General features: G+C 44.6%; 2 protein-coding genes across 6 annotated transcripts in view; both read right to left on the reverse strand.

Annotated features, from left to right (window-relative positions):
• Positions 1–336: 336 nt before the first annotated feature.
• On the reverse strand, positions 337–3298 carry tbx16 (T-box transcription factor 16). Its single transcript, XM_026187037.1, has 9 exons — positions 3283–3298; positions 3020–3176; positions 2824–2926; positions 2271–2435; positions 1880–2026; positions 1722–1792; positions 1513–1595; positions 1214–1427; positions 337–1117 (listed from the first exon to the last, which is right to left on the reverse strand). Exons 1-9 carry the CDS (start codon positions 3296–3298, stop codon positions 685–687), a joined length of 1389 nt encoding a protein of 462 aa, XP_026042822.1. The 3' UTR covers positions 337–684.
• A 5400-nt stretch (positions 3299–8698) lies between these two features.
• Positions 8699–12240, reverse strand: part of cabin1 (calcineurin binding protein 1) — a 37862-nt gene continuing 34320 nt past the window's right edge. For all 5 annotated transcript variants that reach the window (XM_026186472.1, XM_026186471.1, XM_026186470.1 and 2 more), the window contains 3 exons: positions 10974–11135; positions 10642–10844; positions 8699–10559 (listed from right to left, as the gene is read on the reverse strand). In XM_026186472.1, coding sequence (XP_026042257.1) covers positions 10416–10559; positions 10642–10844; positions 10974–11135 — 509 coding nt within the window. In that variant the 3' untranslated portion in view covers positions 8699–10415. The remainder of the gene's footprint in view (positions 10560–10641; positions 10845–10973; positions 11136–12240) is intronic.

The raw sequence follows: 12240 nt of genomic DNA on the forward strand, positions 1-12240 counted from the left end.
CAAAGTCAACGGGCAGATGCTGGTGTGAGAAATAATTAAAGGGTCACAAGTAAATAAAAAGGATACGATTCTAGAGACACTCCACAACCTTTGTTGTCACAGTTTTGTTTGAATAGAAGAAAAATGCATAAGAGTGAGATTCAGGATAGAAAAATATTTGTTTCATACCTCATATTGGTCTCTTTTTGTACACTTTCGTATCTCAAGTTAATAAGACATCAGTGTAAAAATGATATGGATTTCACACACAAGACTTCGAGTCCAGAGACTTTTATTTATTTTTTATGTTTTTTTATGTCACACCACAATTTGTCAAACAATAATTGCACACAAATGATTAACTCTTACATTATTATTCTTAGCTTTTTACAAAAATATTTATTTACACTGGGAAATGAGGTGAAATGCAAAATAAATAGTTTTTTTTTTCTTTTTTCAAACAATTAAACCACAAACTTGAGTTGCACTCAGCATTAAATGGCCGGTTTGAATCCTGCCAGTCGGGGCAGCAGACAGAGCCACTCCTTTTTCTTATTCTCTCCTCTCAGTTTTTCTCACTCTGGCTGCAGGGTTGGGGCCCTCAGCCTTGTATAGTCATGCGCTCTCACAGCTGTGAGTGCCGGGATCAGCTTTTTGTTAAGATGGCAGCGGTAAAGTAACTCTCAGTTGACGGTGGAGATTCCTTCACCAGCACGAATAAGAGAACAGTGGGTACTGGCTCCACTCGGCCACGTTGCCATGGTGATAGCTGTGATGCACAGCTTGCGTGGTGTAGTCAGTGGTCAGATGATGAGGAGGGGGATACTGGGAAGGACCTGGGCCGCCCCACTGGCCCAGGGGCTGCTCGGTGCTGTAGGGGTTGTAGATGTGGTGACCGATGACCCCTGGCTTACTGGCCTGGGCCAAAGACATGTTGAGCACCCCTGTGTAGTCCTGGGGGCCCGGGAGGTGCTGGGGGCCACAGCTGGAAGGGCCAACCTCACGGGCCTTTGAGGAGTCGTGATCAGGGACCGTGGCTATGTCGGGAACTCTGGACTCAAAGCTGCTGCGTCCGGATCCACTGTTGCTGCTGCCGATGCTGGAGGAGGGGGACGGGGACTTTCCATACTCATGGAACCTGGGGAGTAAAAAAAAGAAGAAGAAAAGAACAAATATTGATTGGCATTCATCAAAACAACATGATTATAATATGATCTGCTGCATCGCTGTTTACCTGTATGACTGGTAGGAAGCTGGAGTAGGAACAAGCTGCTCTGTGCTGTAGAGATCTCTTGTGTCTGCCCCAACAGGAGAGTCAGTCCTCACTCTGTGCTCTCTCTCAGCATCCCAAGGAGAGTAGCGCTCCTCTTTGACACCATCCTCTTCTTTTCTTTTGGGCAGCTCTTCATCCTCTCCGTCGAAACCTTCATACGAAGACTGGCAGAAGTCTGAGGAGCCACAGATCATCAAATGAGAGGAAGAACAAAACAAAAAAAGCATCAACATGAAGAGAGAAGAGTGTGAAAACGGTACCTGGTGGACTGTCTTCTTCAGAGTTCAAAATGTCTGATGCCTTGGTCCTCTTCTCAAGGCATGATGGGTCCTTGTTGGCACGTCTGCAGCAGTAGATCAGTTATATTAAAAACAAATACAAACTACAATACACTGAACAATAAATGAGCTCAGATCCTTTCAAGTCAACGGACCAAACTGGAGCTTTCGCGTTGGCATTTTAACCTCACCTTTTCTTATTAGTGCCTTCATCCCGGAAGCCTTTTGCAAATGGGTTGTGATCGATCTTCAGCTTTGTAATCTGCAGGAGAGGGAGACACAAAGTCAAAGTTAAAACTTTGTGATTTGTCTCTCGGCACACGGCATACTTGCAGTGCTAGAAACAGACCTTAGTGTTCTGGTAGGCAGTGACTGCAGTGAAGGAAGTCTCCGGGAAGGTGAAGGTCTGGAAAACACTCCAGCGCACACTGAACAGGTCGTCTGCCTGGACAATGTGGAAGCGCGGATGGTAGCGATGCATGGAGTGCAAAATGATCTGCAGACAAGGAACATTTTTTTGAACATTTTTCGCTTCCTTGAACGCGGTTTTACTGTGTGCTTTTGACATGTCGACTTAAAGACCACGCTGTCTTTTTTATCCGCTTTTATCCCCGGTGGGAGGAAACTGTAATCGGAAGGTTGTTGAATTAACTATCCTCCAGCCAAATGTTAGAAAAAAAGCACTGCCGAAACGTTCGGTCTAAAGACGTCAAAGTGTTGCAGATGTTGCTTTTACTCACATGGCCGTGCTGGTCGAGCGTGTTGTTGGTCAGCTTGAGCTTGAGGAAGGAGACGGACTGCTTCATCCAGTGACTCCCTGGTGCTGGAGAGTCTGGGTGGAGGTAGGTTCTGCAGGGTGGCTGAGGTTCTGCTTTTCCTGCCACCTCCCACTTCTTTTTATTCCACTGTTGGAAAGAGACACATGAGTCAGTCAATTTGAAAAAGGTGAGTAGCGGAAGAATTTTCAAATCCTTCCTTTTCCACCATAGACTGGAGAGCGGTGGCTGGCCTGTACCACCCACAGAGATGGGGAGGGGAGCGGGGGGTAGTACAGTGGGCTCACAGCAGGGGATAGAAAAACAGGAAGAGATAACATCCTTTGATGTACAATGTTGGGGGTGTGTGTGGGGGGGGGGGGTGGGTGATAAACAGGGGATGTCTTGTCTGGGGCTAGTGGCTACCACTTTGGGTTATCTACAGCCAAACCTATGACTCTAGTGAGGCCTTGGGAAGTGAATTTTCTCTCATGCATGACTCATTAATACACAAAGGAGAAAGCTACTGGTGTCTTACCTTATACCTGAAACCATCCTCTGGGACCATGTCGACCATCAACACGTACTTGGCACATGGAATAAGCCCGGATAGATTCACTTTGCAATGTGGAAACATTCGCCTGGTAAACATGGGAGAAAGAATGAGTTCTGCAAAAGGTAGGGGAGCAAGGTGTGAACATTTAACATTTTATTTTATTTTTCTGTTGCCCTACCTTCCCGGTTTAGTGATGATCATCTCTGTCCCTATTTCATGGAAGGTCGTCCACAGTTCAGTGTCCTCCAGAAACATCCTGATATTGCCCTGGAGATAGGCATCAGGTCCGGGAGCTATGTGGGCCGGAGGAGGCCCACTGAAGTTGGACTTCAAGTCTAGAAGAAAAACATGAATAAGCATTTTTTACTGGAAAAACTGGTAGAAGAAGACACGTGTGCTTACGGAGGCAAAGCTGATATTAAGAAGTAGTCATCAACTCACCTCTGATGGACTGCATCCTTTGGATTAAACTTGATATGTTTTTAACTGAAAAGGCTTTAAAAAAAAAAAAAAAAAAAAAAAACAACGAAAGAAAGAAAGAAAAGACAGAGAACTCAGTCCAGGTGTGTGATATCCAAAGTGCGTCTTCAGCTCTTCTCTGTCTCCTGGGTCTCTTTCCACACATGCAAAAGAAAAATCCAACAGCCCAGGAAGGAAGTCAGAAGGTCAAATCAGTCCTCGCTGCAGATGTTTCAGAGATGCTGAGTCCTTGCAGGATGGGATGACCATGACTTTTAAGGGTAGCCCAGGAGTGGGTGGGGCCAGGGAGGCCATCCTTTTGAAGTGGCACAATGATGGGTTGGAGTCCAACTGTGATTGGAGAGTGCTGGAAATCAAAGAGACTTAACAGAGGCTTGATACCATCCCCACAGGAAGGTGGGGGGGGGGGGGGGGGGGGGCGTGAAAGAAATGCATCTTTATTAACTGCTAAGAGACTTTAAAAACAAATAGAGATGGACTTCTGTGCTGCAGAACACATAACTCAGTCCAGCAAAACCTGTGTAAATATTTCCCTCACACACACACACACACACACACACACACACACACACACACACACACACACACACACACACACACACACACACACACACAGAGTCTGCTCATGAAAATGCCATTTAGTGTGTTTGTGGTTAGAAAAAAGTCATTATAATTCATTTGGCACAACTGAGAGAAACACAGCTGAAGGTCTGTGTAAACGGGTTAATGCACTGTGGTCTGTGTGTGCATACAGGTAGGGTCTATTTTTTTTTTTTTTACATTTTTCAGAAAATCAGCAGTGTTTTCAATAGCTTAGTTAAAGTACACAGGCTTTTCTCATAAATACATTGCATAAATCTGACATATTGGTCTGGAAATGCACACATACATGTATTTTCATATTCTATATATAATACATTTTTTCATCATCTCCTTTACACTTTCCATCAAAGGCACCCACAGCAGTGGGTGGGAAACTCTATGTAAACCCATAATGACGATGACAACATGCACTCTTTCTGCAGGTAACTTTCACCTGAGGGCTTTGTGTGAAGCCTGCCAGGTAGTGAAGACTGCATGGAAAGAAGGGGGGGGGGGGTATGTGTATTCAGGTGTCTAGACAACCCCTGATAGATAATCTCATTAAACTGGTTCCCCTTGAAATGAGCACGTTTCTGCAGCATGGAGAAAGCCCAGGCAATTAACAGCCAGTTAGCACCAAAGGCCCAAGTCAGCCTTGAATGGGACAGGAGGGGTCAGAGAATAAAGACCTGGCACAACAATCCAGCCATCCTCCAGCCCTCCACACACGGGACAAAATCCACAGCTGCGTCTTTGCTCGCAGGCCCGTCTCCTCCTGCATCATGCCACTTGCTGCAGGCAAAAGAATTTATTAGAAAACTGCAAGTATTTGCATAGAAGGGAAAGAGAGAGAAAACCACAGTTTCCCTTCTTGCCTCCACCAACACACACACTCACAAATTTGAATTAAGTGAGTTTCACATCTCATTGAACCTCTTTTTCTTTTTCCTAGCACAGACACATCACTTCCAGTCAGGTTTCTAATTGTAATCCCATGTATGTGTGCTGCATACAATGCCTTCTGTAGGCCCAAACCCTTTTACTCCCACACACCAAGGAGTCTTTTGTTCACGTGTGACTGTATGGATAACAGCTCCGGGCACAAAACTGCGTGTGATATACGAGTGGCTTTTACAGGTGAGGAGCGAAACACAGAGGTGGGTTTATGAGACAGCAGAATTGGCAGTTGGGTGTGCATAAAGAGGCGCGAGAAATAAAGTCTCCCCTGTGAAAGTATTGAACAGCCTGTTTAAGACTTTTGTGGAGGGTCGATGTAAAGAAAAAAAAGGAGGAGGGGTGACATTCAGCTTTTAATGATACACTTAAGAGATCGTGGTCTGATAATTTACCTATGTTAAATGCCCTGATGCAGGGCTCTCCACTCTCTCTGTGGAATTGGCCCCCCCCCCCCCCACCTTATGTGAAACGCAAATACACTGATGCTCTCCACACTTCTTCTCTGGTCATGTTTCAGGGGACCAGAGAAGGGGTCACGCAACTTTTTTGGCTGTTTGTCAGCAACGCGAAGGGCTGAATTCTCTTTAGATCACTTCAGCTTTAGCAGAGGAGAGCATGTCAGCTTCAGAGCGGAGGTGTACATTTCAGCAGCGGCAGTGTCAATCCCATTACGCAGTGGTTCTGAAGGCGACAGGTGTGACTGCTAAAGGCCTCAGTGCGGGGCCAGGCGACAAAAAGTCAGGGTGTACAGAGCCATGACAGAGAGCTTATGTAAGAGCAAGCCCAGGGGAGATTTAGGCTGGATGACAAATTAGGGAGCCTGTCTGGAGAAGACTGATAGAGGCTGCCAAAGCCCAAATATACTCCATGAATAACGCTTTTTTACTAAAGAATGTTCGAGGGTGACAGAAAGGGTCTCGCGCTGCAAAAAAAGACTTATCAGAGATACGCTGTGTCGCAGTGACTCCTACTCCCAGATCACCTTCAGCAGAGCTCTTCTACCTACCAGGTGTCAGTCTTTGGCCATTTGCTTTAACTGCACAGATCTCCCTGTGCTCAGCATTTAACAGCTGCCAATATACAGCCAGGGCCGAGGGATCAGACGGCTCTCTGGCAGCCCAATAAAACGCCCCCTTGAGTGCAATGACGAGAAATCTCACACCTTTTGCTCACATTAGCCATGCAGCGTAGTCCTTTTGATGCTAAATCAGCCACATTGAGTGGTTTGTAGAGACAGCAGCCGGCAACTAACACGACGAATGAGAGGAACGATCAATTTACTTTAGATCGTTGGAGGTGCTGTGTTATGATTGGTCACTTTAAGAAAAAAGTTGAGGAAAAATGGGAGAGAGGATCCTTCCATGCCCCCTCTGACATCCCTGTCCTAAATGCAGAGTGGCCGTGATCTCATCTACACAAACTTGGGGCTGGGGGACCTCACATTTGGTCCACCACATAAGAAAACAAATCTCACATCTAGCTTGCCTGGCAAAGAGGGCAAATGACAACTTCACAGCACTTCATAAGAAACTCCTGGAAGTTGCTAATGAAGACTAATGGCTTCCCTTGTGTCAGAGATTTCACACCACTGTGCACAAGCCCTTTGACCGCAGTCAGTGTGGTCAGATGGCTGCAGGAGTTCAGAGGCTGTGCAGCTCCACCACCAGCAGGAGGACTCAAAGAGGAGAAATCCATCTTCACCAGAGCTGAGTCTTAGGAGGTGCACAGTGCCCCAGTTGTGAATCTCCTTAAGGCAGATGTGTGACATTGCACAAGATGAAAAGAACACAATTTCAGCTGTCCTGAAATGAGTTTTGGGAGTTTTTGGTTTTAAGTTATTTGATCACAACAGAAAATAAAATGCAGACAACGGGAAATAGTGGGAAATCCAAGTCACCATGTGTGCCCCCCAAAGGTTTGTGCTTTCTTTAAGTGTGGGACATTTATACTGTCCAATGAGAGTTGTTTGTAAGGTGTCTTAACACTTCTATGGTGCTTTCCTCTGACTAAACAGAGAGTTGACTCAACATTAGAGCAACAGCCTCAAACTGCACTCATAGTTGTCAGATTGCTTAAACGTGACTTTGTTACAATACAGTTTGCTAAATGTGTTACTTTGTCTGACATGAATAATAAATGCTTATGTAATCTATTGTAAATGTATTATTAAAAGGACACTCATATGCCATTTCATTAGGTACAGCAGCTTGCTCGCACCAATATCTAATCAGCTACTCACATAGCAGCAAGTGAATGTGGTCAAGATGACCCGCTGAAGCTCAAACTGAGCATCAGAATGAGGATGAAAGGTGATTTAAGTGACTTTGAATGTGGCATAGTTGTTGTTGTTGCCAGAAAATCTGCTGGGATTTTAACACCCAACCATCTGTAGAGTTTACAGAGAATCGTCAGTTTTTAGGGAGAAAGATGCCTTGATGATGTCAGAGGTCTGAGGAGAATGCTTTGAGCAGTGAGGCAACAGCAACTCAAATAACCACTTGTTACATTGAAGGTAGAAGAGCATCTCTGAATGCATGTTAAACCTTGAAGCAGATGTGCTACAGCAGCACAGGAGTGCAACAGGTGCCACTCCTGTCAGCTTAGAACAGAAAACTGAGGCTACAGTTCGCTGGGGCTCACTGAAACCGGGCAACAGTAGGCTGGAAAAACGCTGCCTGCTCTTACGAGTCTTAATATCTGCTGCAGCTTCAGTGCGCAGGGTCAAAATGTGGTGTAAACAACATGAAAGCATGGATCCATCCTGCCTTGTGTCAGTGACTCAGGCTGCTGCTGGTGGCGTGATGATGTGGAGGAAATTTTGTTAGCACAGTTTTGAGCCCTTAGTACCAACTGACATGCCGCTGAAACCCCACATCCTATTGCTGCTGACCATATCCATCCCTTTATGACCACAGTGCACCCATCGTCTAAGAGGATAGCACACCATGTCACAAAGCTCGGATCATTTCGAGCTGGTTTCTTGAACATGACAATGAGTTGTCGTGTACTCCAATGGTCTCCACAGACACTAAATATTAACTCGACAGAAAACATCTGGGATGTTAATATGAACCAAACTCTGAGGAAGGATTCCAGCATCTTGTTGAATCTGTGCCATGAAGGTCCAAACCAGTACTAGCAAGGTGTAGGTAACATAGTGGACAATGAGTGTTTATACTTGGAAATAAAACTAACGTACAGTTTCAAAAAATGTTGGGGTGCTGTGTAAAATGCAAAAGGCATATGATAAAAAAAGAAATAAAACTGTTTATATTATAAAGAAAACACATCAAGAGTTAACACTGAGAAATCACCTGAAAAAGCATCTCAGAATGAATAAGGTTAATTAGTAACATGATTGGGTATAAAAAGAACATAAGACAGGCCGAGTCTTTCAGAGGTAAACGTGGGGAGTTCACTGCTCAGAGTTCATGTGGGTAAAACTTGAACGTAAGCAGCAGGTTTGAGAAGGCATTAATATTTACAAGACTAGGAGTGACACATTCTATTATGCAGACTGCTTTCAGGGAAATCATCGTTTATTTCAGCAAGCCAACGCCAAAGCACAGTCTGCACATGTCACAGCAGCATGCTTGAGTGCTAAACTGGGCTGTCTGCAGACTAGACCAGTCAGCCAGTGAAAACATTTGGTGCCTTAAGAAATTAAAGATAGAACAAAGGATGCTCTGAAGCCTGAAACATTATGATGCAAAAGTTGGAAAATATGTCAGCAGTGTTAAAAGAACAAAAGAACAGGTGATGCAACAGAGCGGTCAACATGCTACCGTCTCCCCCAGGGTGCTGGCAAATTACAAAAAAAATTAATTTTAAAAATTAATTCCATTCAGCTTTTATTTACATTTTACACAGCATCCCAACATTTCTGACGTCACAACTTTTTCAGCAATCAAGTGAAGTCAAGCAACAGCATGTAAGTACTTACACTGTATGATGAGAATCTCCATCCGCACCATATCAGTCTGCATCCACGACTCTTGTAAGTTACAGCTGGTTTCCCCAAACAAACCATCTAATTTGATGCACACATTGCACCTGATAACAAACAGCACACACAGTGCAGATCGTGTGTTTCTCAAATATATTTTTGGTTTGACATCTATAATGCATTCAGTCCAGACACAGAGAACAGTTCCACTTCAGCAGCCTGCACCAGAGGGGAGCTGGGCGAAGCTCGAGCTCAAGCCTTTGACCCGCTCGCCCTCTTTAGCCGCGTTACATTCCCAGAAGCTCGGCAGAACAATAGAAAAACTATCTTACACCAAAAAATAATCGTGAAATAAAATACAAAACGTTTCTTCTTTTATCAAGGGTGATAGTTTACAATTATTCACTTGTACGCTTTCTTTGAAAAATTATGTTTTAGACAACTTTCAAGAAACATAATCAGTAAATAACTTTCTTTAACATCTTGTATAGAAAACAAAACAATCTTTAAAAAACATTCTGTTGTCTTCCTCTGAGTTAAGCTAGATTGTGACAAATTTACCAAAATGGTTTCAATGGAAAGGCATCGGGATTAGAGAGTCCTCCTCGGGACGCGCCAAAGATCGGGAAAGATCACGAAAAGTGCTTCTCGAGCTTAAGAGTTGACCGCTGAAAGCCAAAACATGTCAGAAAGATACTTGGATTTTGATACGTACCAAAAAAAAAAAAAAAAAGCTAATTTCCAATAACCCCTTCCCATATGAATACAGATCAATGCTGGTGACATGGAGGTCCATCCTGGTAAGAACTGTTCCTCTTAGCTACAAATGCACATGAAAGGAAAGAAAGAAAAAAAATAGTACAAGGAATACAGTGAGTACAAAAATAGCGCAAAGTTAAGTGCAAACTGAAAAACATCCCGAATGTTAAGTGTAAACATTTTCAACCTGCTACATGTCATGAGGCCGCGTGGCTCGTTGTCTCCACGGGCGAACATCAAACGCAGCCGATTGTTCTTGTGTCCTTTGAAATATTTCGTGTAGCAATGCATTGTGTCCTGGAGATGAACATCTCATGCCCAAGTAAACTATCAGAGTGGAGGACAGCAGGTGCATGCTGCTGAGCGCCCATCCAGACCGAGGCGCCTCAGTTCGATGGGCTCGTGAGACAACTGGAAAGCTGCAGCTTGGCGATATAGTTAGCACACAACATACGAGAAGATGCATAAACACGGGACTGGCTTGCTTTAAAGGCTGATTTTTTTTTTCCTTTTTCCCCAAGTTGTCACAGGAGAGCTCAAAAAGCTAAAGAGTGATATGCATAAATGGCACATTACAGACATGCTGTGAGACGAAAGCCATCATTGTCTGTCATATACATCATCACCAGAGCAACACTGCGACATGACAGCCGATGAGAATACTGTAGTGGGAGTGCGGGGTTTTTTGTTTTTGTTTTGCAATGCACGTGAGGGGACAAGAGCATCAACACAGACAGCTGCAGAGGTATGAACATCCTGTTTTTTTTGTTGTTGCTTTTAAGAATTGGGGGAAGTGGAGTTTGGCAAAGTCAGGCCTGGATGTGTCATGAGTTCAGAGGCCTTCCGAGGCTCAGATGTCCATGTAGTCGTCCTCCTCGTCCGACTCACTCTCCAGAGACGACTCCTGGCTGGATGTCTCCTGCACCTCCAGTGCCGGCTGGGTCAGAGTGTCCTTTTTGACTGTGGCTGCGGACTGGGACGACAGGATGACGTTCTGTACAGGAGCAGACAGCAGGGGTCACTGTTGAGTGCTGGGACAACAGAGAGCCGTATGCGTGGTAATTGAGAGTGCTTACCTTAAGTCTCTGTTTGGTTTCCTCTGAGATGCTGCCTTTGGGGGAGAGAAGCGTGGGGGTCGGAGGCGTTACTGTGATTTCTGGCGGGAACTTGGTAACGGTGGAAGGGATGAAAAGCTTTGGCATGTTGGGCGGGACTCGGGAGCGGATTCGGCTGGGGTCTGGAAGCTTCGACTGGTCATTGCTGGCATACTGCTGCTGGTCTGAGAGAAAGAGCGTGGAAGAAAAAGAAAGAAGGCGTGCACAGTCACTAACGGTGCTGTTATGTGCATTATCTGTTGAATCCAATCTACGCATGTTTTTGTAAGACACTTTGATTCTTAGGTAATGACCTGGGCAAGGTTGTATTGTGCTACATGTGGCAGTTTCCCCCTGAAACCAGCCTGCTGCTGATTCCTGCCCCTGCTGGGACACAGTGGCGAGTTTCATCTGCTGGCAAAGGTGCGACTCCTGCTGTCGGTACAAAAGTCCCTCTGCAGGCTCCTCCCGCTCCTCTGCGAGCAACAAATAACATGTTAGGGATCGATTCGACCCAACAAAAAACTTTGCAAGTGCGCAAAAACTGTGCTTTCAATTTACAAAACAAAACAAATAAATCAGTGTATAAAAAGAATAAATATTGCAGCAAATTGTAAAATGTCAGCTTTTATAGCAAATCATTTGGACACTGACAAGAAACATTTCTTTTCAGAATGGTTTCCAGTGCTTTTGATTTAAAGTTGCGTTGCGTACCATTTCACTTCCTCTCTGCTTTCCTTCTTTAGCACGACTAGAGGCTGCGCACGCACACACACGCGCACACACACACACACACGCACGCACACGCAGAGAAATGTGTTTTTGACTAGGGGTCCCATGAAAGTCATCAGGAACACTCACAAGCGACTGATTGTTTACAGGTCGCCGATGAATGAGGGGATTATTTCGTAATAAATCTCCTTATATTTGGCATTTATTAGCAGACAATTGACAGTAACAAGTTTCCCTTTGATTGGGACCTCACAGCCTCATTCATTAGACAAGCATTTGTAATGAATGCAGGAACACTGCTGCTAACACTAACTGCAAAAATTCCCCCTGCAGCTCAGACACGGACACAAATATGAAAACAAAAATTATCTAATACGTTTTCAGTCTTCACCCATAATGTTGCCTAGGAAACCGTTACATAACACACATCAGTGCAGTGCTGCTTCATACCGACCAGTGTGTGTTTGCACGCACATGCAAACACACTTTTGCATGTGTTTTCAGACTTCAAAGGTCATGCAAGTTTAGGAAATGGACATGAAGCTATACAACTTCATAATATGCAGCTCCTGGTTACGCTCTCGCTAAATGAATGATGAATGCAATTCAATAAGTAATAATAATAATCACCAGTGTGTCACGGCAAGAGATATTTGTACTTCAAGGACAATTTCTAATTCTCTGTGGGGAAGAACAGGAAGAGACCTCCTGTAGAAGCAGGTTCAGGGAGGGGCAGCTGTCTGCTGCAAATGGTTGGACAATGATGGGAAGCAATGTTCATCAAAATGCCAGGCATGACAGAGAGACGAGACACACAAAGAACCCTGATCTGAAATCTGTGATGGTGGT

Source organism: Astatotilapia calliptera, chromosome 12 (assembly GCF_900246225.1).
Source record: "Astatotilapia calliptera chromosome 12, fAstCal1.2, whole genome shotgun sequence".
Taxonomy (NCBI): Eukaryota; Metazoa; Chordata; class Actinopteri; order Cichliformes; family Cichlidae; genus Astatotilapia; species Astatotilapia calliptera.